The sequence below is a fragment of the Fukomys damarensis genome, unplaced genomic scaffold, assembly GCF_012274545.1.
Source record: "Fukomys damarensis isolate Sample0158 unplaced genomic scaffold, DMR_v1.0_HiC HiC_scaffold_37, whole genome shotgun sequence".
Classification (NCBI taxonomy): Eukaryota; Metazoa; Chordata; class Mammalia; order Rodentia; family Bathyergidae; genus Fukomys; species Fukomys damarensis.
In genome coordinates this window covers 31,832,323-31,858,635 of record NW_022900949.1, presented here as the reverse complement: position 1 = coordinate 31,858,635, position 26,313 = coordinate 31,832,323, and the positions used below count along the sequence as shown (strand labels likewise).

The 26,313-nt window shown below is 50.1% G+C and overlaps 2 protein-coding genes across 4 annotated transcripts in view; both read left to right on the top strand.

Moving 5' to 3' along the window:
• Ccdc174 (coiled-coil domain containing 174) overlaps nucleotides 1–2,856 on the top strand; it is an 18,146-nt gene extending 15,290 nt beyond the window's left edge. Inside the window, exon 11 of one of the 2 annotated variants that reach the window (XM_010637919.3) lies at nucleotides 765–2,856. In XM_010637919.3, the coding sequence (XP_010636221.1) occupies nucleotides 765–1,063 (299 nt within the window). In that variant the 3' untranslated portion in view covers nucleotides 1,064–2,856. The remainder of the gene's footprint in view (nucleotides 1–764) is intronic. The other variant, XM_010637918.3, reaches the window with a different exon arrangement.
• Nucleotides 2,857–4,130: 1,274 nt separating this feature from the next.
• The window catches only part of CUNH3orf20 (chromosome unknown C3orf20 homolog), a 47,230-nt gene continuing 25,047 nt past the window's right edge, over nucleotides 4,131–26,313 (top strand). For both annotated transcript variants that reach the window (XM_033759747.1, XM_033759746.1), the window contains exons 1-12: nucleotides 4,131–5,583; nucleotides 6,013–6,248; nucleotides 6,323–6,383; nucleotides 10,245–10,338; nucleotides 10,477–10,550; nucleotides 10,625–11,162; nucleotides 12,042–12,179; nucleotides 15,748–15,867; nucleotides 16,615–16,753; nucleotides 17,454–17,732; nucleotides 24,454–24,606; nucleotides 25,456–25,576. In XM_033759747.1, the coding sequence (XP_033615638.1) occupies nucleotides 10,649–11,162; nucleotides 12,042–12,179; nucleotides 15,748–15,867; nucleotides 16,615–16,753; nucleotides 17,454–17,732; nucleotides 24,454–24,606; nucleotides 25,456–25,576 (1,464 nt within the window). In that variant the 5' untranslated portion in view covers nucleotides 4,131–5,583; nucleotides 6,013–6,248; nucleotides 6,323–6,383; ... (1 more) ...; nucleotides 10,477–10,550; nucleotides 10,625–10,648. The remainder of the gene's footprint in view (nucleotides 5,584–6,012; nucleotides 6,249–6,322; nucleotides 6,384–10,244; nucleotides 10,339–10,476; nucleotides 10,551–10,624; nucleotides 11,163–12,041; nucleotides 12,180–15,747; nucleotides 15,868–16,614; nucleotides 16,754–17,453; nucleotides 17,733–24,453; nucleotides 24,607–25,455; nucleotides 25,577–26,313) is intronic.

The following is a 26,313-nucleotide window of genomic DNA, read 5'->3' as shown; positions in this document are numbered from 1 at the left end:
TTCACCACACACACACACACACACACACACACACACCCACACACGTGCACGCCACGGAGGCACAGCTTTTCACTTCATGAGTTCACCACGGCGCCCACAGCAGCTTCTCTGGAAGACTGTTCCATGCTCTTTCAGTGATCATTTCAGTGGGACGTGAGCTTGTGTTACTCAGGCTGATAAGACCCAAAGCCAAAGGAGGAGAAATGCCAGGCCACTGTGACAGGTGGGGCTGAGTAAACACCTCTCAGATCTGGACGGGTCCTTCTGACATCTTCCAGCACTCTGCCAAGGATGCAGCCTACCGCACCATGTCAAGCAAGTGATCTGACTGCTTCACTTTTCATACTCTTTCAAGTTCATTTTAGTGTGTTTTTGTCCCTGCCCCTGAGCCTGCTAGCCTTCTCAAAGCCCTGCTCTGATCTATCTCTGCTGGGAAACAGTCACTACCTTTTCTCAGCCTGGTCTCATGCTGTTTGCAGGTATTGCTCATACAGTTTGGAATAGGATTTCCTTGGTGCTGTCCTTACTCTCCAGAGAACTCTGGTGGCTTTTAAGAAATTGTAAATTTGGCCAGGCATGATAGGACATGCTTGTAATCCCAGCCCTCAAGCTGAGACAGGAGGATCACTGAGTTCAACGTCAGCCTGGACTACATAGTGAGACCGTTTCAAAAAACAAAACGAAAAATAAAAAAAGAAAAGAAATCTTTTAGTTGAACTGATTCACGAATGGGTTCTAACACTACTCTTCCTCATTTCCACTAGAATTTTCCTTTGGACAGTGGTCCAAGAGGCAGTCAGCTCTCCGGGCCGAGCGAGATCCCGAGTTTGCCCCACCTTCAGCTTACTTCATGGGACAGAAAAGAATGGGGCCTTCAAGCAGCCAGCCATGGAGCAGACCCGGAGTGGCCCCGAGCAGCCCTGGGCAGCAGGCGGACCAGGGCCAGGAGCCCCACCCTGCTCGTGTGCCACCTGCTCCTGGGCCTGGAGGCCCCCCACAGGCCCCCACAGTCACTTTTGCAACTCTGGATGACATGATCTCATACTATAAACAAGTGACATGACCCTTTCGGTACTCTGACTTGGGCTGAGCCGGGCCTTCATCCTCCCACTCCTGCTCAGAGCCACAGTGGGTCCTTGGCCCCTTACCACCATCTCCTTGCTGGTGTGGAGCAGCCTCCCTGCTCCCCTCCAGGCCCCATTTCCCTCGTGTGGACTTGACCGTGAGTGCTTGGAGGCAGACATTGTCTGTGCTATAAAACTGGATGCTGAAGCGCCTATGGACCTGTCTGTGACACCTTATGCCCTGGCTTGGGGCTGAGGGTTCCATTCCACACCTTTGCCCACATGGGCGGGTGGAGGCTTCACTCCCAAGCTCAGATCTCAGCCAGGTAAAGGAGCACGGGCCAGGAAGGCCCAGTAGGGAGGCAGAAGAGGCCCAGGGCTTGGGCCCCAGGGCTGGAGGCATGGGACACAGTGCCATCAGACACTGAGGCCAGGTGGAGCAACACCTCTGTAACCCAGGAAGGTAGCAGGGAGACACTAGCTTCCATTGTCACACTGTCCTGTCCTCCATGCCCCTGTATATACTATGGCCATCTGATACATGTATGTTGATGATTTGGGTGTCTTGTGGCTGCTGGGCCTGTCAGAGATGATGTCCCTAGTTGTCACAGTCAGAGCTTTTAGCTCCTGTACTGCCACCCAGTGCCCCTCCCCACCAGGCCTGGCTTCTGGGTCAGACTAGGGCCTGTGGGGAGAGGCAGGCTGGCCCTTGTCCTCACTGACCAGGGTGTTGTGTGGGCGGGGCTCCAGGAGCACGGCCCTGCACCCAGGTCCCATCACAGCTGTAGACAAGTAGCTGGGGGTTGGTCACCAGGCCCTGGGACTCCCACAGCTGGCTCCAGGCTGGTAGCTCAAGAAGAACTCTGATAAGATTATTTTTAGTATTAGAAGTTGAACCTAGCACCTTCACACTGTATCCCTAACCTTTATTTAATTTTTGATACCTGGGTCTCTGAGTCACTAAGTTTGCCCAGGCCAGCCTAGAATTTGAATCCTGCATCAGCCACCCAGTGTCCTATGTATAAGTGTGTGCCACTGTGCCCATTCAGCACAGGTTTCCAAAGTGCCCTGAGGCATGGGAGGGAGAGGAGTGAGGGAATAGTGCTCCCTCAATGACCTCTTCCCCAGCCCCTGAGTACGGTTGGCCATCCTGGTGTGGCAGGGTCCGGACTGGTGCTTTCTCCATTGCTCATGGCTCTAGTCTTGCCCAGCATCCAGCAGGTTTAGGCAAAGATCCGAATTCCTAGAAACTTGTCTCTGAGCCCCAGAGCAAGGGCAAAGTGCCAGACCTGTTTGTTCGGTTACGGGCCTCATCAGGCTAATAACTAAATACACACTAAAGCCTAGCTGCCTTGTTTGTACAGATGAGCTAACCCTAAAACTCATCTGGGTGCTCAAGGGGCCCAGAGTTGCCACATGAGCCATGGTAGGAACAAAGGTGGGACTCGGTTAATGGTTTCAAGACATCCCACAAAGCCGCTGTTGTCCAAGGCACATGGAGCTGGTGCAGTGGGAAGGAATAGAGGAACCCATGTGCCTGGCTGGGCAGCTGTTGCCAAGGACACTGACCCCATGGGGGGAGAGCAGTGTCTCCTGGGCATGAGAGGGCATTCTGGGCTCTGCTTGTACAGAATCTGTACCCACTGTACCAAGAGCTCGATGTAAGGGTGAGGCAACAAAACCAACTGAAACAGCTCCTAGGATAAGGGAGAGACAGTAAAAGTGGAATACTAAGCCTGGCGTGGTGGCACACTCCTGTAATCCCAGCACTCGGGAGGCTGAGGCAGGAGGATCACTGTGAGTTCGAGACCAGCCTGGGCTACATAGTGAGTTCCAGGTCAATCTCAGCTACATAGTGAGACCCTGTCTTCAAAAAAAAAAACACTAAAATACAATCACTAGACTTCTAGAATCATAAAAGGAAAGAGGAAGAGGCAAATGAATAGATGATGTGGGAAGGATGGGAAGAGGATGTATTTGTAAGGAGAGTGCCCGGAGAACGGGCAGATGGAGTAAGGAAGGGGTGAAGGAGCCAGGCAGCTGGGAGCCTTCCCTGGGAGCAGTGAGGGTGGCCACAGCGGCCTTTTCGTTGCCAAGCTCCTAGCCAGTGGGGCAGCCTTGCACAGACTGAGTCGAGTGTTCTCTGGGTGTTGGGAGGTGTTTCTAGATCCCCCTTACAGTGTAAATTTAGTTCTGTGCTTTGTGAGCCCGGCTTTCAAGGGTTCACACCCTCAGGTTCATGCTCCTGTTCCTCCCAGCCTGTTTGGTGTCAAAGTGTGCCCAGCGGGTGGCACTAGAGTTCTTGGATTGAGATATGGGCTCTGACATCTCTGTCAACAGAAACCGCTAGGAGGCCTCCAGGGTCATTTTCTGTTTTCTAGGAAACCTGTTAAAAAGGTAAAATTAATTTTATGGTACATTGTGTTCAACCCACTATATCCAAACTAGCATTTCAACGTGCAGTGTAAATTATTATTGAGATAATTTATATTTCTTTAAAGCACTCTACCCCAACCTAGCTCACTGGGGGCTAACTTCCCTAGGAATATTTTATCTAGATTTAGGTGTCATATATATACAGTGGAGTGGATGTACAGCATATTCAGTTGTTCCAGTCCTACCTAAACATCCAACTTTCCAATAGTTGAATCCGGTATCAGGTGTTACTTCTGTTGATTCACTTGGCCACAGTTCCCTCCCATTTGAGTATTTTAACCTTGTAAATATAGTTGAAGAATTTACAGTTCATAGGAAGTGCTTATTTTATTTTATTTGCTACCAGGGATCGAACTGGGGTTCTTGAGCTTGCAAGGCAGCCGGCGGTACCACTGAGCTACATCCCTGGCCCACACAGGAAGTGTTTTAAATATATTAAACAAAAATACCAACTTAAATTGGAAGCCAAAAGTATATCAATTTTTTTTTTTTTTTTTGTACCGGGGATCAGACTTGGGACCTTGTGCTTGCGAGGCAGGCAGCGGAACCACTGAGCTAAATCCCCTGACCCTAGCTAAGATTTGTGACCAAAAGTATCAATTTTTTTTTTTTTTTTGTACCGGGGATCAGACTTGGGACCTTGTGCTTGCGAGGCAGGCAGCGGAACCACTGAGCTAAATCCCCTGACCCTAGCTAAGATTTGTGACCTGAGTTCTTTCTTTCCCAGGGGAATTTCTCTCAAGGGAAAAAGGGATTTAGCCCTCTAATTTTAGGGGGAAATGGATGATTCTGAAAATCTGGCCACTTTTTACATTTTTTTTTTTTTCACCAAGCAAAAAGCCGGTCTCTCCTTGTGCAGTTGTGGCCACGTGCCAGGGGCTGGGTCCCCTCAGATGGCACCAGCTCCTATTGAGGCAGAGCCGCTGGCCAGTTGCTGGGGCAGGGACTCCAGAGGTCCCATGTGGAGGAGGGGACCAGAGATGAATCCTTTTGTTTCTTAGGAAGTCTCCTGTGTTTTTAGGGAGAAGAGAACCATTGATCCTTGTTGCTAACACAGGAAGTAACCTATCTCCCCCAAGACCCTGGTTTTTACTATTAAGAAATTTAATCAATAATTGATATACACAGTCCTCATCTGATCCGAACTTTGGTGAGATGGATAGGATGAGGAGGGGGATTTGTGGCCAAATGAAGCATCTGAGCTTGCTTTCTGTTTTTTGTTTTGTTTTTGTCGGAGTTGTTGTCCTAAGTCCTTAACATCAGTCTGAGGGCACTATGGGATATTTTGTTCCCTGACCCCCTTGATTTCCTAATCTGTCCTGCCTGGGAGGCACATTTTTCATTCTGTTTGTCCCAAGTCGGGGGCTCAATCTCCAGTGTATGCAGAGATATCTTGCTGTAGGTTATTTTTTATTTCTCTCAAAATCATCTTGACTTCACCCAAAGTTGCTGGTCTCACTGGAGGCCATCCTGATCTCACCCAAGGTTGACCTGGGACAGGAATAGAATAACCCCAGCACCAAAACAATAGTCATTCCTGACTTTTCTTAACTTGGTTCATGTACAAAGTTGCCTGGTCATTGTTGCCTCCCTTTGGTCCCTCATTGTCAAGAAATCTTTATTGTGTCCTCAGTGCACGGACATGGGTTCTCATCCCAGAGACCACTGCAACTAGGCTATGGTATGTATCTCTTCTTGGTGTCATCAGTAGGCTGGGGTCCTAGGTTGGGCATCAAAAATTGTTGGAAATGAGCCCCCAGACTCAATCTGTTGATCCAGATGATAAAGCACTCAGACATCAGGAAATCTCACCAAGGCTTTCACTTTTGCAAATGTGTACAAGCCTACCCCAGCAATGAGGTAGCAGGTACACAGGAGAAAGGAGGGTTGCCCCTTTGACCCTTAATGCAGGAGGAGCAACCGACCTCTTTCCCATTGGCTGGTTTGGAGGTACACAATCTATCCCAATTGGCTAACTCAGGCGGTGCAAGGGGAATTTGAGGGTTTGCTAAGGAGAAGGGAGAGCAGAGCAGAGTGGGACACAGAGACCAGAAAATCCTTGGCCCGTGATAAGCTATCTTTGGTATGTAGCTGTGTTCCCAGGATTGGAACTTGGTGGGCATTTTCTATAACTCAGTGTGTTCAGGAGGAGCGATCTAGGGTGGGCTGGAGCTCAAGATGGAGTCACTTATGTTTGACAGAAAAGACAACTCACTGTTTCCCATACTTCTAAATTAACTAAGGGTTCAGTTCCTGATCCACCAGGCCTGTCTTAGCAAGCCCCTAGGGATGTCTGAGAGCCTCCCGAAGTAGCTCCAGGCACAGAGAAAACAGTCTAGATCTCAGGGGAACCATGTCCACACCCACTTGAGCCTGTGGCAATGCAGCAAACGCTGACATTAGAAATGGATTTGTGTTATTTGTTTTACCATAATTCCCCCTCCTCCCCCACTTGTGTGTTTTGGTTTGGTTCATTTGAATGGGCTCAATAAATCATTTTGTTTGTTCGCAGCATTCCCAGAGAACAGTCAAATCCAACGCACAGGAGATTGCCTCGGGTTTAGCTGTCCAAGTGCCAGGGACTCGAGATGTTTACTCCCTCTGGAAGTCAGAGCAGGCCCAGCCTGGGGTGGTCTGAAGCTCACCTGTGACCCACAGAGGGGCATGGAATTTAGAATTTGGAATGGTGTGGGCATCGGTCTTCATAGTTAACAGTAGCCATGCGGTTGAAGGCCGCTTCCTCCTGAGGTAGTCATCGAGCTCAGCCACTTCCATGTTACACAGCCGCATCAGGCTCTCCACGGCTCACGGCTACTCCTGAGGTAGTCATCGAGCTCAGCCACTTCCATGTTACACAGCCGCATCAGGCTCTCCACGGCTCAGGTGAGTGGTGAGTAGACTCATGGTCTGCAGCTCCACCGTCACCCACTGCCTCGGCCGGTGTGGGCTGGGGACACCCGCCTTCCTGTCCAAAGTGTATGTTGGGTGGGGGGCTGAGGAACCAGGGACAATGGCTTGGTGAGATGTCCAGGAAAACTGGAAAGTCAAAATGTTCATCTGAAGCAAGACATCTCCATGAAAAGCTGTCACCCAGCCTAGAGCTGGGGACTTGTATGCCATTTGTTTGTACACCCAGTGCTGCACTGCATGTCCACACACAGTAAGCGTGTGCTTGTCTGGTGCTGGGAAAGGCCAGAAACAACATGCATATTCGGCTCCCTGCAAGCCCACGTGCATGTGGCATGTGGCAGGTGAAGCGTTTCCCTGGGGTGTGCTGTGTATTTTGCTTCTGCCTGTTCATCAGGAGTTGTTAATTCCCTGACGCCCCGTGGCTTGGAGTGGAGACCAGAGGATTCTGGAGTGGGCCCTGCACCAGCAGGCCTCAGGTCACAAGTGCTTCTCAGGCCTGTCCTCCTGTCCTTGGGGATGGCTTCTTGTCTCTATCTTCATGTCTCCACTTGTAATGTTGGATCTACGTAGGTTTTCCCAGAACGTGACTGTTGTGTATGTGACGTACACACAGCATTAGATTCTTTCCGATGCATCTCAACATTTCTAAAGCTGATCTACCCGGTAACTGCTGCCTTGTGGTCCACCTGCACCACTGCTCGGCACTTCCTGTGGGCTGCCACCACCCTCCTAGGAATCCAGTGGCTGTGAGCACCTTTAAGTTTGATTCAGCAAACATCAGTCCTCGCATCAGGGCCTCCCCGCCCCCCTGCAGTGTCCCCAGGTTGTTGCTTTCGGGAATGAGGTCACTGGTTAAGGAATGGTCGTCTTCGTTCCTAACAGTCTTGTCAGGCAACTGACCCATCTCCACTAGGGCCCTGAGTGAACCTCCTGGGGGGCCAGCCTGACCGTCCCACTGTCCAGCTCCTTCCGATTCTCTGCTGCTGACCCAAGGTCCCCAAAAGGCACTGGCAGCTTATGGTGCCAGGATACTGCAGGGTCTCCCAGCCTAAGCATAGGGGTGGCCTTCAACAGGGGCACCCTTGGTCCTGTGTGAGGGCAGCTTCTCGTCCTGAAAGTAGTCATCCCATCCTTAAGTCCGCATCTGCCTCCTGTCCCTGTGGATTCCCTGTCATATAGTACTCCTTGTGACATCCCCTTTGTGGCCTTGTCCCATGCTTTTTCATGTATTCTAAACCCATTTTGTTCTCCTGCTATTAAACATCAAGTTTCAGAAGAGCAAGGCCCACGTGAATAAAACAGGAACAATGTGGTGATGATGGTGAAGGAAGAAGTGGTTATTCACCATGGCTGGTTGTTTCTCTGGACCTGCACTTGGTAGCAAGAATAGGGATCTGAATCCAGCGGCTGGCAGATTTTGGGGGATTGACCTCATGTGAAGATGTTCGGAAAATGGTTAGGGTGGATGTTGGGTGTCCCAGTGTCATCAGGATCCTTGGCTCCATGGGGACCCCTTTAATGCATGGCTTCCCTCTTCAAAGTATTTTCATGGTTCAAAATGACTTGCTGGAGCTCAGGCATGGAGGGTGAGAAGCACAGTATGTAAAGAAAAAATGTTCTTCCCATGATGCTGGCCTCCTTGAAAAATACCATAGGGTCCCTACCCAGCAGCTTTCTTCTTGGTGTGACAGCCAGACTCTAATTATGTACTCACCATAGCTCTGTTTTGAAGAGATGTGGTAATACAGTGGTCCCTTGATTCACAAACTCAGTTCTCTTGATTCTAGTCACAAACCGAATTGGACAAGAACCAAATCAAATTTCCCCATAAGGTCAACATTGAACCTAACCACTGAATCGGATTTGCTTCTCATCCAACTCGATGTGCAAACAGAATTGTGGAAAGAATCAAGTTCGTGAACTGATGCCCTACTATAAATAGTTTATTTGTGCCTTTCAGTTAAAATTATTTTTATGTAAATGGTATTTCTCCAAAGAAGATAGAAAATTGCTGATATCCACAACTATAATGTGCTCAACTTTAGTCCTTAGGGCACTGCGAACAAACCAAAATGGAATCTCAGTTCCCACCCACAAGGAGGGCATAAGAATAAAAAAGACATGGTGACCAAGCTGGGTAGGGTGGCACATATAATTCCACCTGTAATCCCAGCCCTGTTGGAGGCTGAGGCAGGAGGGTTGCAAGCTCAAGATCAGTCTGGGTAACTTAGCCACTTAGCAAGGCCCTGTCTCAAAATTCATATATAGGGATATAGCTCAGGGTAAAGGCCCTGGGTTCAAGCTCTAGAGGAAAATAAGCAACGGAAAGACCTGATGACAAGAGTTTGCAGGATCTGGAGGCTGGGACTCCCAAAGTGTCCCCTGTGGAAGTGTGAAGCAGTGCCGTCACTTCGGAAGACAGCCTGGGGGTCTCCAAGCAGCAGAACCCCAGGTTACTTCGTGACCCCCAGATCCCACTTGCAGACATTGTCCTTGGGCAAGAGAACAGGAGCCTCCATTGCTTTGATGACTGGCGTGGGGACAGGTATGTGGCCAGGGCCACCAAGGAGCAGCAGAGGGGACCCACTGGCCCATACCCATACAGCTGCATGGGCGCGCACGCGGCAGCCCTGTGCACAGCACAGCAGGAGGTGTCCCCACCATGGAACGGGATTCAGCCATCAACGGGGCGGTGCTGTGGGGGTCTCAAAAAACATGCCCAAGGAAAGAGCCAGGCACGGAAGGCCACACGTGGTGTGGTTCCGTTTTTCCCAGTGCCCAGAACAGAAAAACCCACTGAGACAGAACCTAGATTCATGGATGCATGGGGGTGGGAGGAACTGGGGAGCAGTTGCCAGTGGATTTCCTTGTGGGGTGATGAAACACCCCATATTGTGACCCATGTGGGTCACACACCTCTGTGGATGTCTTAAAAACCACTGTCCATGTTCTAAAGGGTGACCTGTACAGGATGTGGATTCCAGCTCAGCAAAGTTGTGCTGAAAATCAGCTCTAAGTGTTGCCGAGTCGCTTCTCACAGTCAGTCTCACAAGGAAGAGCCTTGCTGGGGACGAGAGGAGAACTCCTTACCAAAGATTTTCAAGGGCTGTACCAGTGTTGCAGTCTTCTCTTTGAGTCCTGACATAGAAGGAAAGGAAAAGGAAGAGAGAAAAGAAGCACTGCCCTGCACGCCAGGGTCAGATCCCTCAGGCTGGCTGTCCGGATGTCGCCCGTCTGAGTGCCTTTTCTGGCTAGCTGTCTTATTATTTCAAGAATGAACCTATTTTTCCAAATGCACAAAACTTAGGACTGGAGCTGCCATGGTCAGCAGAAGACATGGAAACCACTTTATCTGTAGAACAGAGGCAGATCGGTGGGTTCCTAGAGGCTTCTCTGAGGAGTGAGCAGATATAGGACAGCCGACAGCCCTGTCACCACAGGGGCTGCAGGCTGTGGCTGTGACCCTGTTCCGTAGACACTGCCCTCACGTGCCAGGCGAGCTGCCTAGGAGAAGGACCTGTGGCTGGAGAAGCAGAGAGATGGGGACCGCCAGGTGGAGGAAGGTGGTGAGGTGGTCATCAGGCAGAAGGCAGTGAACGAGATGGCGGGGCTGGCCCAAAGGTGCCTGAAGCCTCTCCTGTAGGTTGACGGCCGTGGTCACAGCAAGCTGGCTAGGTGGGGTTGAAGGCCAGAGATACTGCATCGAGATGCTGGCTGAGGCCATCAGAGAGGGGACAGCGCATGCTCCCTCTGCCCTCAGTCTCCTCATTTTCTCACAGCATCCTGGGGAATCGGGAGGAAGAGCCTGCGACCCGCCCCCTTTTGTCTCTGCAGGCTTTGCCAGTGGACCACAGGCAGCTCTCTGGCCCTCAGCACTCTAACTAGGGAAGAACCTGAGCCGCCCTCCTTCCCCAGCCTCTTGCCACAGGTGCTCAGTTGGGTGGCCATCCCTGGAGCTCCCTTGGGTCGCTCCTCAGCACCCCGCCCTTCCTAGAGTGGCTCACAAGTGTCACTGCCTCTGGGAACCCCAGGGTCAGTAACAGTGACTCTGTTGCCTCCTGGACAGGAAGCCCTGATTCTGCGACCCATCAGGGCCACCCCAGCACGGCCACTCCACCCACCTCCACAGCCTCTCCTTAGGTAAGAACTCTGGCTCTCCTCCCTCACTTGGAGAGGTGTGCTGAGCCTCACAGCTGCGGTCCCTGTCTTCCAAGATGCACAGCGTCACCTAGCGGCACATGTGCTCAGGCAGCATGGGCGATGTCAAGAGTAACCGGGAGCTCTACCACCAGTACCTGGCCATGGCCCCCAAGCTGCTGGCTCACATCTCCAAGCTCCTCGCCTTCTGCCGCCATTCGGGTATCGCCGTGCCCAAGGGCATCAGAAATATCTTCGAGTTCACCTGGGCAGAGCTCATCGCCGACCCCATGGTGCCCACTAAGTCCAACATCCCAGGCTTGGAGGTCAACTTCGGAGCCCCCCTGGTGGTACAGGTGGAGTCCACCCCAGCGCCGGCCCAAAGGAAGCTGCCCCAGCCCCCAACACCCCAGTCCCCGGTGTCCACCATCACCAGGGCAGCCGGGAACTCCGTCATACCTGCGCGCAAGGCGCAAGGGCAGCCGAACTCCGTCATACCTGCGCGCAAGGCGCCAGTGGGGCAGGAGACGCTGCACAGGTTTCAGCGGCAGTCGGTGCACCTGCTGACAGAGCTGCTTGCCTTGAAGATGAGGGTCATGGTGGAGGCCGCATCTGGTAAGGCACCTCCCTGGGGCCCCCACTTCCAGCCAGAGGAATACAGGGAAAGCATCCCCAGCTGGGAGTCGGAACTCTGCAATGCCCCCAAAACTCACCCTTGCTGAGTGCCAGCGCGACATCACAGCAGGCGCTGTTGACGGGCTTCGGCCACAGCCCAGCTAGACTGAGAATAGTGAGAACTGTGTGCAGGAAACACCAGCCGGTCTCACACGAAGACGCTCGGGCTGTGTTATTTCCCCCCAAATCTGCAGATATTCCCAACTCCAAACAAGTCCCAAATCCAAGATACTTCTGGTCACCAGCATGTGGATAAGGGGTGCTGACCTTGGATATATCCGGCCTGCACTGACAAGGAGCAGTGGCTGAGGGTGGACTGAGGAAGTGAAATCCTCCCCTCTACCCCTGCCGCTCCTCCCCATCCTCCTGCTATCCCTGCTGCCCTGAGTCCTCAACAGGAACAGAGAAAGTTTCAAGATACCTGGGTGGACACGTGAGGGCCTCAGAGTGATGATGGCTGTATCCCAAATGGGCTCCCTGTGGGGCCTGCAATGTGGAGAGCTGTGGCAGTGGTTAGAGCCGGGCAGTCAGAGCACAGGGAGTCTGAGAACTGGGGGCCTCTGGCTGAGGGTGTCTGGGGGCAAGGCTGGCACTTCTTGTGCCAGCAATGATCAGGCCCAGTGCCCGGCCTGGGGGTAGAAAGGGAGGTAGTGGGGGCAGCAGAATCCTGGTGCATAGCTCTCAGCAGCAGACCTGCTCTAAGACCCCATGCTGATGCCAGGAGTTGGGCTCCTCTCTCACTTCCCAAGCCCTCGGCAAAGGTCTGGATGTTCCTGGCCCACAGAGAGAAATGTGTTTCCTCTGACCACTCCCTCACAGGTGCTGACCCCATGGACATCACCCGGCGCTTTGTGGAAGCCAGCCAGCTCCTGCACCTCAGTGCCAAGAAGGTGGCCTTCGACTGTCTGATGGGCACTGCAGGGAGGAGTGGCTACTTCGTGGAGGAGACGGGGAAAGGTGGGTACAGACGCCACCCACCGAAGGCCTGAGAGGTGGAGCACGCCATCCAGAGGGTGGGCTTCTGCACAGTGACAGTGAGGGTGCAGCGGCAGGGGTCCCTAGGCGCTCTGGGCAGTCTCTCGAGCTGTGCTCTCAGGTCTGGAGTGAAGGGCCAGTTGTGAAAACTCTGCATCCGCTGTGCCAGCACAAAAATGCCACTGTGCTGTCTAGGTGTGAGGGGTCTCTGCTGACTCCATGTCCTCAGTCACTTGGCCTCGTCCATGGGGAGCGGTGTCTGTCCCTGCACTGCAGTCACCAGCCCAGGAGGACTGTGTAGATGGCCCTCGGTGAGAGTAGCAAATGAGGGCCCAGTAAGACAGCAGGACCAGAGAGGCGAGAAGAGTCAGGCAGCACAGCATGCACACCGTACGCAGAAGTGGGCACGGGTGCAGCGTGGTGCCCTTAACTGAGTTTAGAAGCATGCAGAGTGATGATGCACAAAACACAAGTGCAAAAGTGTGAACAGGGCCCAGAGGAAGTGGTCTCCGTCCAAGGCGGCCAAGGCCCAGCAGGATCTGTAATACCTTCCTCCTTTCTGTTTTCACACCGTACCCATTTGTGTGTGTGTGTGCTGGGGGAACACGCGTCTCCCTCTTAGCAGATGTCAATTGTGCAGCTATAATATGAGCTTTCTCCCCGCACCGTGCATTAGGGCCCCAACTTTAGGCATTTTGGGTCCGCACCTAGGACCAGCATTGCTCCTTGGCCCCACCTGGGCTCCAGCAGCCCTGGTGAACTCTCCACGTCCGTGCATTTGTTCTGGATTCTGCCTGTGTGAGATCACGTGGCATTCCACTTGTGTGCCTGGATTCTTACATTTAGCACAGTGTGCTCCGGGCCCATCTCTGTCTCAGAAAAGACAGGATTTCCTTTTAAAGGGCTGAATAGTATCCCACTTTAGCTACGAACCACACTTTTTTTATCCATCTGCTGATGAACGCCAAGGATAGTTCAAAATCTAGTGTTGTGAATGGAGCTGCAGAGGGGTCGAGGTGTAGACGTCTCCTGAATACTGAATCCATCTCCTTGGATCTACTTCTGTAGTGGGGTTGCTGGACTCTAAATAGTTTCGTTCTCAGACCCTTGAGGACCCTCCACTCAGTTCCCACACATACCCACAACACGCAGTAGGGTTCCCTTTGCCCTACTTCCTGGCCAGCCAGCCCTTGTCCTGTCTCTGGTAAGAGCTGCTCCCCTGACACGAAGTAGTGTCTCACTGTGCTCTGGATCCCTGCTTTCTGATGATTCACAACACTGAACATTTCCCTCATAGACCTGTTGGCTATTTGGACATCTTCTTTTGACAAATAATCCATTCAGGCCCTTGGCCCATTTTTAAAAAATATTTATTTACTTATTTATTTTGTGTAATCCAGGCTGGCCTTGAACTCACTATGTAGCCCAAACTGGCCTTGAACTTGCAACAATCCTCCTGCCTCAGCCTCCTGAGTACTGGGATTACAGGCGTGCGCCACCACACCTGGATGATCATTTATAAAATCAATTTTCCTGGTGACGTTTTCTATCTTAAAATGGGTATAATAAGTGTTTGTTTTTAATGCTTACAAGTACTCACTGTTAGGAGGTCTTATAGGGAAGCATTAAGCCTTATATCTCATAACCATTTGCCCTCACCTATAGCGTCAGCCTCCATTGCCTCTCTCTCTCTCTCTCTCTCTCTCTCCCCACCATCAGTATCTTTGCCAGGCTTTCCTGCATGGGTGGAGGTTGAATGCCCAATAATGAGTGCATCTGGTAGAAAGAAACTGAAAGATGGAACTAGGGACTTAGCAAGGACCTTGTCTCAAAAGTAAAAAGAAGGGGCTGAGGATATTGCTCATTGTGAAGGTGCTAGGTTCAATCCCCACTACCAAAAACAGAGATAGATCATAGATATATGATAGATAGAATAAAACAAAATGTCCAGAAAATAAACCACTTTGCCATATCTAACAGAAGGCCATTTTTCACTTTTGCCCTTTCTTTGCTGGTTCCTGTTCTTACGCGTGCACCCAGAGTTTTACACTCGGCAGTTTCCCTGTTCCTTGGTTTCCTGCACCTGACAGACCACAGCTGCTTCCAGCAGGCTCTGCAGCCTCAAGGCTGCCCCTTTCTCCAGTGGCCTTCCCTGCCTGACTCTCAGCCGGGCTGGCACAGCGTGGCCGCTGAGCTCACACTTTGGTCGTGGGATCGTTTCCCAGGAAGGATCATCGGTCAGAAGGGTGCAGTCTGTGTGTGGCTTTTCTCCCCAAATAATGCTTTCTGCGTGGACTACCTGTACTATCAGAGCGGGTGGGTTCCATCAGAGCTTCACCAGCTCTGACCCTTGTTAGCCTTTTCACTTCCGCTGAATCAGACGGCATTATGTACGAGTTCTTCTGTACAGGTCCTCTTCGCGTTGTATTATCCAGCGTGGAGCTGCTGGTTATGGTTGTCAGCTCTCTGTCACTGTGACAGATACTCAGCTTTAAGGGAAGAGAGACTTTTGGGCTCAGACCACCCCCCATGGCCCTTAATTTTGGGCCTGTGATGGGTCTGGGGAGCAGACAGGGAGCTGGGGGGCAGGATCCAGGCCCTCCAGGCCACACCCCCACGACTGGGCTTCTGCCCTAGGCCTCACGCCCCCTGGAGCATCACAGGCTGGAGGAGGCTTGGGGATGCTTGGGATCCAGTCCAGAGCGTCAGACTTTGTCCACCTGACATTTTTCTCTGTGAACTTGAGTTGTAATGAATGAATGAATTGCTGAATGTTTCCCACCCTAATCAGGAACGGGACCACACTGGAGAGGAAGAGAGGCTGATTCAGTGGAGTTTGTGTAAAGTATTGGGCTTTTCCACTAGCAATGAGGCTGGGAAGTCTGAATTCTGTTTTTGTTTTTTTGTTTTTTTCTGAGACTGAGGATCAAACCTAAGAGCATGCTACCACTGAACTACATCCCCAGCCCCATTTATTTACTTGTCTGTTTATTCAGAGATAAGGTCTTGCTAAATTGCCCGGGCTGGGCTCAGCTACAATTAGCTATCCTCCTGCCTCAGCCTTCTGAGTAGCTGGAATTACACAGGTGTGAGCCACCCTACTCGGCTCCAAACTTGAATCTTCAGTGGTGAGGTATCTCATGGATGGTGCGGTTCTGGGAGAGACTGGTACATTGTTGGAGGAGGTCTGCTTCTGTGGCTGATAAGGAAAATGGACAATCCTTAATTTTTTCCTTGCCGGCCTAGGGTTTGCCTTCTCAGCAGGTGCAGCCCTCAGAGTGCTCTTAGAGTAATGTTGCCCCATGCCTGCTGCTGCTCTCAGCTCAGGTGCCAAGTCATTCTTGAGAGATTGGGGGGCAGGGACATTGATGAGGGGCCCTAAAGATGTCCCCTAGTACCCCAGCAGCCCACACTTAGAAAGTCTCCTGTTCCAGGACTGCCATAGAATGCTGGCCAGCCAAACCATGGAAACAGGAAGCCCATGTTGTTTCGATTTGAAAACCATTAGAAACTTTAAGATGAGAAGAAGTATTGCTGTCTCCCTCCTCAGAGTCCCCCATAGACATCTCGGCCATAGGCGTGAACTCACCTTACCAACTGATCTACCAGTCTTCCACGGCTTGCCTGAGCTTCTCCCTGTCCACAGGGAAGGAAGTCAAGAAGAAACCAGGTGACCAGGTCCCCAGCGGCTCTTCTGGCACATGGTGGGGGGGTGGAGGTTGGGAGGGTCAGAGACCCACCAGGTGCCCAGATTGGGCTCTGTAGTAGGGCTGTACAGCTGCCTAGGGGACACCCAGTGGAGCTCAGCAGAGTCCTGGCCCCCTGCACACTGTTCATCCCAAGGTGCTCCATTCCTTATCCCTCTCTAGCCTCAGCTCTCCCCGTGCACAAGGCTCTGTGCTCAGAGAGGGCTCTGTAGCCACACAGCCGGAAACTGGAATCTGCCCAGTGACTCTGGCCTACTGAGGAGGAAGGGAGGGACAGGCAGTAGGTGAGCAAGGACAGACGACAGGTTCAGCCTCTCTGGGCTGTGACGACCCAGTGAGCCCTGCTGGTGCCCATGACGCAGACAAGGGAGCTGGCAGCATGGTCTTACTCTGCCACCCATGGTTGTGTAACTGCCCTCCTCAGCTGCACTCCTTCCTGGAAAGGAGGTTGGTCATGGGCAGGCAGAAGCAGCCCAGATCTGAGCCCACTTTTGTAGTTGTCCCTGCCACTTCCTGCTGTCCCCTTCCTCTGCCCTGTGAGCCCTGATGTCCCCTTTGCCATCACCAGAAGGAGCAGCCACCCAAGGAGGCCCACCCCAGGGCACAGATGTCCTCCCAGGGCTTTTGCCGAGCTCTTTCCCTCCTTTAGGTGACCCAGATGGGGAACCTGTTTTCCAGAAACTCCCCTAACCTCTCACCTCTGACTGCAGGTAAATCAAAGTTGCTGGAAGACGTGTTCAGCAGGCCGCCTTCCCTGCGAGCGATGGGCACCTCTTCCGACAACGCCACGGAGTTCAGTGACCCCTGCCCTGAGGCCCGAGAGAAGCTGCGGGAGATGTGTCGCCACATGTGAGTTCGGGTGGCAGGGTGGGACAGGTGCTCCTGGGGAGCCCTGTGTGCCCAAAGGATATGGGCCTGGCACCTGGGAGCTCCAGGCCTTTCCCAGATGCAGAGGGAGCACAGGGTAGCTCTAGGCTCTGTGGCAGCTGACCGGCCCAGGCACCTTGGTGTGGTGCCTGTGAGTCATGGCTCTAGACCTGGTAGTCCTTCTTTTTTTTTTAAAGATTTTTTTTTTTTCTTTTTCCACTACTGGGGATTGAACTCAGGACTTTGTGCTTGCCAGACAGGCATTGTACCACTGACCGACATTCCCGACCTTAGCATTCGTTTCTTAACATGATCTGTCAACTGTTCTACCAAAGGAAGAAATGCACCTTTCAGAACAAATAAAGAGCAGTGCCACGGGTGACTCATGGCATTGCCGATTTGTGGGTTCACAAGGCCTCCCCAGTGACGCAGCGTTTCCCCGAAGACCCAGACCACGAAGAGTGTTCAAACCACTTTGCATCTCGTATCCAAGTCTTTTGGCCTCCGGGACACTGGGCAGAGAATGGGGCAGGGGCCACCTTCCCACCCACCTCCAGGTTGGGGACATCCCAGGACCCTCGTCCCCAGAGTCCTGACCCTCTGAGCCCAGCACTGTCGGGATGGGTGCAGCCCAGGAGTGAGGGCCTGGTTCCAGAGGACATACTGGTCTCCTTTCCTGCAGAGAAGCTGAGAAGGCCCTGTGGAAAGGGCGGAACGTCTTCTACCCCATGGTCCTGCGCAACTACAAAGCAAAGCCCCCCTCTCAGCCAGCGTCATCAGCCAGAGGGGACTCACAGGGCTTGAGTACCCATGCAAGTGCCCACACCGCGGGGGCACCGGTACCCACCCCCGGCCCTCTCCAGCTCTCCATCCGGCCGAGCCGGCACTCACAGGACTGGAAGTCCCCCAGGAAGCCCAACAAGCTGCACTACACCTTCTACGATGGCTCCTCCTTCGTATAATATCCTTTCTTAGTGCTGCCTGTGTGCTTCTTGGCCAATAGAGAGGCCTGCGGGGCCTCAGCTGGGGGATGTGCAGCTCGGGTGCAGGAGCAGCTGATGAAGCCCTGAGTTCAGTTCAGGTCAGCAGGAGCACGCCAACCCCAGCCCAGGCGAGGGACTGTCTGCACCACTGCCCTGCCCTCAGGGATGCAGGAGACCAGAGGCTAGAGACCTCTCCTTGTGGCTGCCAGGCTGTGGCCTCTGTGACTCTATCCCCATGGTCCTGGCCCAACTGGTCTACGCTGAGGTCCACTGGGTGCAAGCTATGGGTAAACGAGGGGCAGAAGGGGACACAGCTTCTCTCTGAGAAAGGACACTCCAGCTAGAGGGGGAGCCTGAGCTGCTGCCCTCTCTACTGTAGTCTGAGACAAGGGGTCGCACACCTGAGGAGCATCTGTGGTTCCAGCACAAGGGGCGGCATTGGGGTGTAGGCACTGCAGGCAGATGAGGGGGCTCTGACATGGACCTGCCCACTCCGGGCTGTGATGTTGATGCGGGAATCCTCCCGGCTGTCGTTTCTGGGCCTTCTCTGTGGAAATGGGGATCCAGACCCGCTGGGATGGTGTGACCTCCTGAGTGTCACACAGGAATTTGGTGGCAACATCCCCAATGAAAGCGGGAGACAGAGAAAAGGCAAGTGCAGCCTCATTGGACGTGGGGGTCACCTGCCTGTGGAGGAGAGGGAGGAGGGACTGTCCCAGCCACTTCCACATCAGTCAGGCCCCAGGGCGCATTTGGGTTCCTCTGCCCTAAACAGGGAGCTCAGAATTTAAGCGCCCTGTCAAAGAGGCCTTATTGTTTCTCTGTAAATGAATCCATTCATCACTCCCACCCTTCAGGGCCACAGCAGACCTTAGGTGGGAGCTGTGCTGGCACGGGTGGGGGTGGGGGCTTCCTGCTTCCTCACCCTCCCCACCAGGGCTTGTCTGCCCTGTTAGGAGGAGCTGGGCTGCACCCTGCGCTGTCTCCCATCCTGACTTTCAAGGCCCCCCTGAGCAGGGCTGCCCCAAGTCTTGGGCCATTATTGCCCCAACACTGCTCACATCTGGCACTGGTGCTTTTCCTCTTCAGAGGTTGTAAGAGGCTGGGGCTGGGTTCCATTCTTCTAGGTGACACTGCATCCCTCAGTAGGGCCCAGTGACCACCCAGGGAATTTCTGTGTCACTCTGCACAAATGGCCATATATGTGACCCCCTGTGTGATCCCTCTGCGAATGAAAGTAGGTTTGGAAAACACTTCCCCTGGTGGCGTCTGTGGAGTGCGGGGCCAGCTGTGGACTCTGTTCACACAGAGATGACGGACGGGCGGGCAAGTGCACAGGTGGAAACAGTCCACCCTCCTTGTGGTGTACTGGCCACCCTCAGACCTCGGGGCCATCTGCAGTGGTGAGTGAGGAATTGCACTAGTTTTGACTCATGTTCTCCTACTGATCAGTGATGCCGAGTGCCTTTTGTAGGCTTTTCTTTGTTGATCTTTGCAGAAATGTATATTCAAGACCTGCGCTCATGTTCAGTGGAGTTGTCTGTCCTTTTTTAGGGATCATAAATGTATCAGGTATTGTGGGTACTATGCCCTTATCAGATCTGTGATCCCAAATATTTTCCCATTCTGTGCATTGTCTTTTCACTCTCTTGACAACATTCTTTGATGTATTTGATGTATGAAAGTTCTTTTTAAGTAATTTATTTTTGGTGTTGAGTATAGAACTCTTACTTTTAGGCCTCACATGTATTTTGAGTTAGTTTTACCATTTGTCATTTCAGTCTTTGGATGTGGATGGACATTTGATCCAGTTCTCCATCGCTTTGGTCAAAATAGGTAGACTGCAGACAGAGTCATTTGTCACATTCAGTTGTAATCTGTCCCAGGCCTATCCTCAGGCTGCCCTCCACTTTCTTAATTACTGAAGGCTTGTAGTAAGTTTTTACATCAACAAGTGTGAGCCCTCTCAGCCTGCTGTTCCTTTCCAAAACTATTTCAGTTATTTGGTGTCCCTTGCAATTCCATATGAATTCTGAGGTCCATTTATGCAAATGGCCAGCAAGATCGGGCTTGGAATCCCCCATTCCACAGATCATCTTGGCCGTTAACAGGATTACAGCGTCTGACCCTGAGCACCACCAGCAGCCCATTCTGGGAAACACTGTGTGAGCAACAGGGCAGGGATGAACAGAAGAAAAAGATACCAGGTACAATAGCATCAAGAAGAATAAAATACTGAGAAATGAAGCCAAGGGGGTGACTTGCACACTGAAAACTACAAACTACCATAAGGAAGGGAAGCCTGAAGGGCAAGGCACCCAGGTCTGTGGGCAACCGACTTTTGAGTATTGGCCTTGTGTCCTGCGACTTTGCTACATTCATTAACTCTAGGCTTTTTGGGTGCATTCTTTAGGATTTTCTATATATTAGACCATATCGCCTGCAAGTAGAGATATTTTTACTCCCCCCACCCAGTTTTGGAGGCTTTTCCTCTCTTTCTGTTGCCCAGTCAGGCTGTGGCCAGAATTCCTAGTACAACATTGAACAGAGTGGTAAAATCAGGCCTCCTCACTCATTCTGAATCTGAGAAGAAATTTTTTTCCATTCTCTCACCACTGAATATTGGTTTTGTTTTATATGTGGCCTTTATTATCCCAAAGGGGTTTTTCTTTTTTATCGCAAGAGTGTTGGACTTTGTCAAGTGCCTATTATTATTTGTTTTTTTGTTTGTTTTTTGAGACAGGGTCTCACTATGTAGTTGAGACTGACCCTGAATTCACTATGTAGCCCAGACTGGTCTCAAACTCATGGCAATCCTCCTGCCACAGCCTCCCGAGTGCTGGGATTATAGATGTGTGTCAACACGCCCAGCAAGTGCTTATTATTGATCAATTTAGATGATCATGTGATCCCCTCTATTCTATCTCTAGTTGATGCATTGTGTGAGTGAGTTTGTGGGTGAACCACCTGCATCCCTGGGTAAGCCCTCCTTGGATATGGTGCACGGTCCCTTAATGTACTGTTGAAGGGGCGTGTGTGCATGTGCGCATGCGCACACAAGGGATGCTGGTCTGGAATTCTGTCGTGTCTGTGCTGCACCTGCCATCAGAAATACACTGGCCTCATAGACTGGGTAAGGAAGTTTTCAGGCCTGCTCCTCCAAGTTAGAAGCCAGTGAGAGGGATTGGAGTTAATTCTTCTTTACGTGCTTGGTACAGCTAGCTGGTCACACACTCATTTTTGTTAGGTTTTTGTTTGTCCTGCTCATCTCTCTTTATTTGCTGTTAAGTCTACTCAGATTTTTCTATTCCTTTCAAGTCATGTTTGGTAGTTTTTGTTTCTAGGAATTTCTTTCCTCAAGTCATCTAACATTTTAGTGTAGAATTATGCATATTTTTCCCTATGATCGTCTGTTTCTGTGAGGTTGGTAGCATGGTCCCACTGTTGTTTCTTATCTTAGGAATCTGAGTCCTCCTTTTCTTGTTCAGTGTTGTGAGTTTTATTGATTCTGCCTAAGAATCAACTTTGGCTTTGTTCTATTTCTCTCATTATTTTGTCTTTCTCCCTTCTTGTCACTATTTCCTTCCTCCCAGTTTTGCTTTAGTTTAATTCTTCTTTTCTAGGTCCTTCAAGTATATTGTTGGGTTATTGACTTGGGACCTTTGTTCTCTGTTAACGTGGCTATTTCTAGATGTACACTCTAAGGATTGCCACCCTCTCCCATAAGTTTTGGTCTGTTCTGCTTTTGTTTTCATTCATCTGAAAGTATTTTTTAATTTCCCTTGTGACTTCTTCATCCATTGGTTGTATAAGAATGTGCTGTTTCATTTCTAAAACTTGTGAATTTTCCAAATCTCCTTCCTTTTACTTTCATTCTACTGTGATCAGAAAATGATACTTTCTATGGTTTCACTCTTTAAAAAATGTATTGAGGTTTTGTGGCCTACTCTGTTGTCTGCATCAGTTGAGTAGTATCTCCCCCAACCCATATCTGTTTGGAAGTGCAGTCTCTGTAGATAGGATTATTAAGATGCAGTTTTGTGGAACTATACTGGCTCTGCTGCAGTGACCAGTGGACCCGCAAGAAGAGGAAAAACAGACAACATAGAGGTAAGAGGCTATGTGGTGACTGAGGCAGAGACTGGATGATGACCTGTAAGCTAGAGAATGCAAAGGGTCCTTGGTAGCCACTAGAAACCAGAAAGAGTGAGGAAGGATTTTTCCCAGGAGCCTCCACTCCCATAGCCCTGTTGCCACCTTGATTGCAGAATTTTAGCCTCCTCAACTCTGAGGGAGTAAATGCCTGATGCTTTTTGAGCCACCAGGTCTGTGTTGGTTTTTTATGGTAGCTCCAGGAATCCAGCACACCTGGGTATTACAATTGATGAACTAATTTGAGTGGGGTTTTTTGTTTTGGTTTTTTTTTAGTTTTAATTAATTGATAAACTACTTTGAATTAATAACAGTTTAGCCTCAATTGTATATAAAGCTCTGCTCAAGAACTATTTGTCCCCCTTTAATTCTGCTTTATCAGAAATTACATCTTCAAGGGCCAGAGATTAGCTCAGAAGTTCTGCCTCCTGCCTCAAAAGCACAAGGTCCTGAGTTTGATCCCTGGTACCAAAAAAAAAAAAAAAAAAAAAAAACATCTTCAAATATACATTAATTGCCTATAAGTATGGATTTATAATTGCTGTTTTATGCATCTGTTATCCAAATCATGTAGGAAAAAGCCAAATTATAAACCAAAAATACAAGAGTGCTAGATTTTATATTTATTTATCAAGTTATGTTTGACAGTACTTTTCTTTTGGATAGCTTTAGACTACTATTTTTTGGTCCTCCCATTCCAGCCTGAAAAATTCCTGTTAGCATTCCCAAAGTCTGCTAGGGATGAACTAAACTTCCTCTGCTGCTTTTTACCTGGAATGTGTTAATTTCTTCATTTCTGAAGGCTATTTTAAAATTGGAATAGACTTTGTGGTTTACAGTTTGTGTTTTTTCTTTGAGCTCTTTGAATGTTTTTTCTTGCTGCTTCCTAGCTCCCATAATTTCTGATGAGAAATTAGCCCTTAACTCACCAGGGCTCACCTGAACCTCATCTCTTCCCTCTTGCTTTTTCCAGGGTTGTTTTTGACAGTTGATACAATGTGTCTCTTATCCTACTTGGATTTGCTGAGCTTCTTGAACATGTAGATTTATGTCTTTCACCGAATTTGGGGAGTTCTGTTTCTCTGTCTCTTCCTTCTGGAACTCACAATATACATATGTTAGTATGGTTCATGGTGGTCCCTGAGTCTCTATTCTTTGTTTGTTTGTTTTATTTGTTTGTGGGTTTTTGTTTTTTTTTTTTTGAAACCAGGGTTTTCACCCTCAGTACTCCCTAGCATACTTTTTTTTTTTTTAAACACAGATTCTCCCTAAATTGTTAAACTCCCTAGGTTCATTTGAATTTGTGAGCCTCCTGCCTTAGCCTCCCAGAGTGTTGGGATTATAGGATTTTTTCACTCTTTATTCTTTCTGCTCCATACTCTGCATTATTTCAACTGATAATATCTTTCTACCAGTGTTTTTCTCCTGTTGATCTAATCTGATTCTGATGTTTAGTGAAGTTTTTCTTTTAGTTATTGTATTATTCAGCTCAAGAATTTTTACCAGACCACTTATTAAAATTTCTGTATGTTAATTCTTTTTTTTTTTCAGCTTGTAAGAAAGATTTAGGAGGGCACAATCCAGTACCAATCATTAAAATTCTTCTATCTGGGGTACTTCTTGTGAGATTCCTGCATACAGGACAGAGCTGCCAACACCATGTCCTGCTCAGTTGGGATCATGACTTTCTTGTCCTGTATTAGCTTTTTCCTTACTGAGCCACCCACAATTTAAAGGAGGACGTGCTTAATTTGGCTCACAGTCTCAGAAGATTCGGCCCATGGTTGGCTGCTCCAAGGCAGAAACATCATGGCAGAAGGACACGGAGGAGCAAAGATGTTTAGTTCTTCGCAGTCAGGAAGTAGAGCAGGGGAAAAGCATCAGAGAGGAAGGGGCAAGGGACAATATATTGACCCCAAGGTCACACCTCCATGACCCACACGGACACCCAGAAGTATGTTCCATCAATCCCTCGAGTAGATCCCCAACCCAATTTTATACCCCACTGTCATGTCAGCTGTCATGGGGCCCCTTAACTAGAGAAGGGACAGAAAGACATTGCTCACTCACTCTCCTCTTTGGCCAGAAGGGGAAGCAGCCTGGCAGCAGTAGAAATATTGCTGGGCCCAGAGCTCAGATCCTGTTTTGCTCCTTCTTTGTGATGAACAGGTCATTTTTTTTACCCCAAATTCCTTGTGAGTAGGGTGATAACTCATCTTAGTTTTCCTGGGACTTTCCTGGTTTTAGCACCAGAAGTCCTTTGTATCCAAAACCCACCAGACTCAGGGAAACCCTGCTCATCTATGATAGGGAGATAATACTACCTGCCACAGCTGTGTGCCAAACAAAGAAGACTCAGGAGAACACCTGGTGGTAATTGGTTTCTATAGTGATTGAATCATTGCATATGCAAAGTGTGGACAGCATCTTTGAAGATAGGGAGTGATGCACCAGGCAGCTGACACTCTGACATCTAGCTTGCTTCTGTGGGCACCATGGAGCAAACCCAGAGAAATTCTGTTAGCTCTACTTGACCATTGCTGCCAGCTATCCCTCTGGAAACATTGCCGTGTGTCAGATCCCCACATGCTGCAGAGGGAGAGCCATCACTTGCCTGTTTAACGACACACCTGACTACTCCTTCCTGGCCCTATTCAATGCTGAAGGCCAGGGCTGTGTTCACTACAACCTAAAGACATAGTAAGTGGGTTGGGAGACATCTACCCCCATTCAACTCCTTTAGGATAGTGAGGGGACTGGGGTGGTGACAGAATCCCTGGTTAAAGGAGGGTCCAGGATGTGCCCAGAGGTCTAGGGAGGCAGGCAGTGAGGCAGGGGCAAAGCAGTGCCTGCGGGAGTGTAGACACATAGAGGCTAGCCCTTGCCTGTTGGGTCTGTGTCATAGCAGTGAGGAGGGCTGCTCTCAGGTCTTCCTCACCATGGCACCCCAGGTGCTAACATCGTAACTGCTGGTCAGTTCATGGGAGAACATTTTTATGTTTACAGAGCTGTTTGCAGGGTCTCATGTGTGCTAGGCACAGTCTACCACTGAGCCACCTTCCCTGGCCCCACAGAAGGATCCATTAGTGAAGAACAGTATCTGGAATCAGGAGTGGGTGGCAGAGAGATGTGGCCACCACTTCTGAAGACTCTTAAGAAAGCACTTGTTCTTGCCAGCTCAAGGTTGATTTTTTTCTGGCTTCTGGTCAGGAACTGTTCTTGGAAAGGATGGCTTATTCTCATGTTATAGATTTCCTAGTTCCCATTTGTATGCCTGATTTCTCGTGTGCTAAGGCTCCTGGGTAACAGAACATAAATTTCCTTTCTTCCCCTCCTAAGTTTGGCCTGATGCTGTCCTTACCTTCAGATTGACCCCTCTCCACAGACCATGTAGTCTCAACAGATGCCAAGAGGCCATAGGTCATCTTAGGCAGGGGAAGCAGGCTGTCATGGGTCTCCAAGCTCTAGCCTGGAGCAGATGCTCCCAGCCTGCATGGATATGGGCTTCCTTTAGGGCCTGGCAGCAGCTCTCCCCACTGTGTCTCCCAGCTGCCCCTACGTCTTGGTCTTGGATGAGGAAGGCGGGACCACCAATGACCACAAGGGCTATGTGGTCCACAAGTGGAGCTGGACATCGAAGACGGAGACTTTACTCTCCCTGGAGTACAAGGTATGGTGGGCAGTGTGGGAAGACAGCACCTCCCACACACTGCTCAGCACCACCTGGCCAGGGGCTGCCTGAAAGCTAAGGATCCTGGATACATTTTCGGGCCCAATTGGTGGGCAGTGCCCAGGGTGGGCTAAGGTGCACTTTCTACCACATTCAGCAACTAGTGGCTACTGTGTTGACTTGTTGTGGCAATGTCATTCCTATTTAATTTTTATTATTAATATTGTTATATTTTTATTGCATAAATGCCCTTTTTTGTGAAGTAACAGTTACAATAGTTGATAACTATATTTTTTTTCATTTGGTACTGGGGATCGAACTCAGGACCTTGTGCTTGTGAGGCAGGTGGCGGAACCACTGAGCTAAATCTCTGACCTAGTAGCTGTGTTTTATTGATTTGGTTGGGGATCGAACTCAGGACCTTGTGCTTGTGAGGCAGGTGGCGGAACCACTGAGCTAAATCTCTGACCTAGTAGCTGTGTTTTTAATGCTGATAAGTGTCAATAATAAGAAGTAGCAATTCTATGTTGGTTTCCGTAGTTCCTGTTTTCATAATTTTATTATTTATGAAATAAAACTGGAAGTTGAGTTGGCTGAGAGACAAACTTTTTTCATCCATTTGGTTGTTCACATAGCCATTCACCAAAGATTTATTAAACAATAATGCTGATTTTTTAATATTAAGTTTATTAGTGGAGCTACTGAGTGTGCATGCCACTCTATTAGGGCAGAGCTTC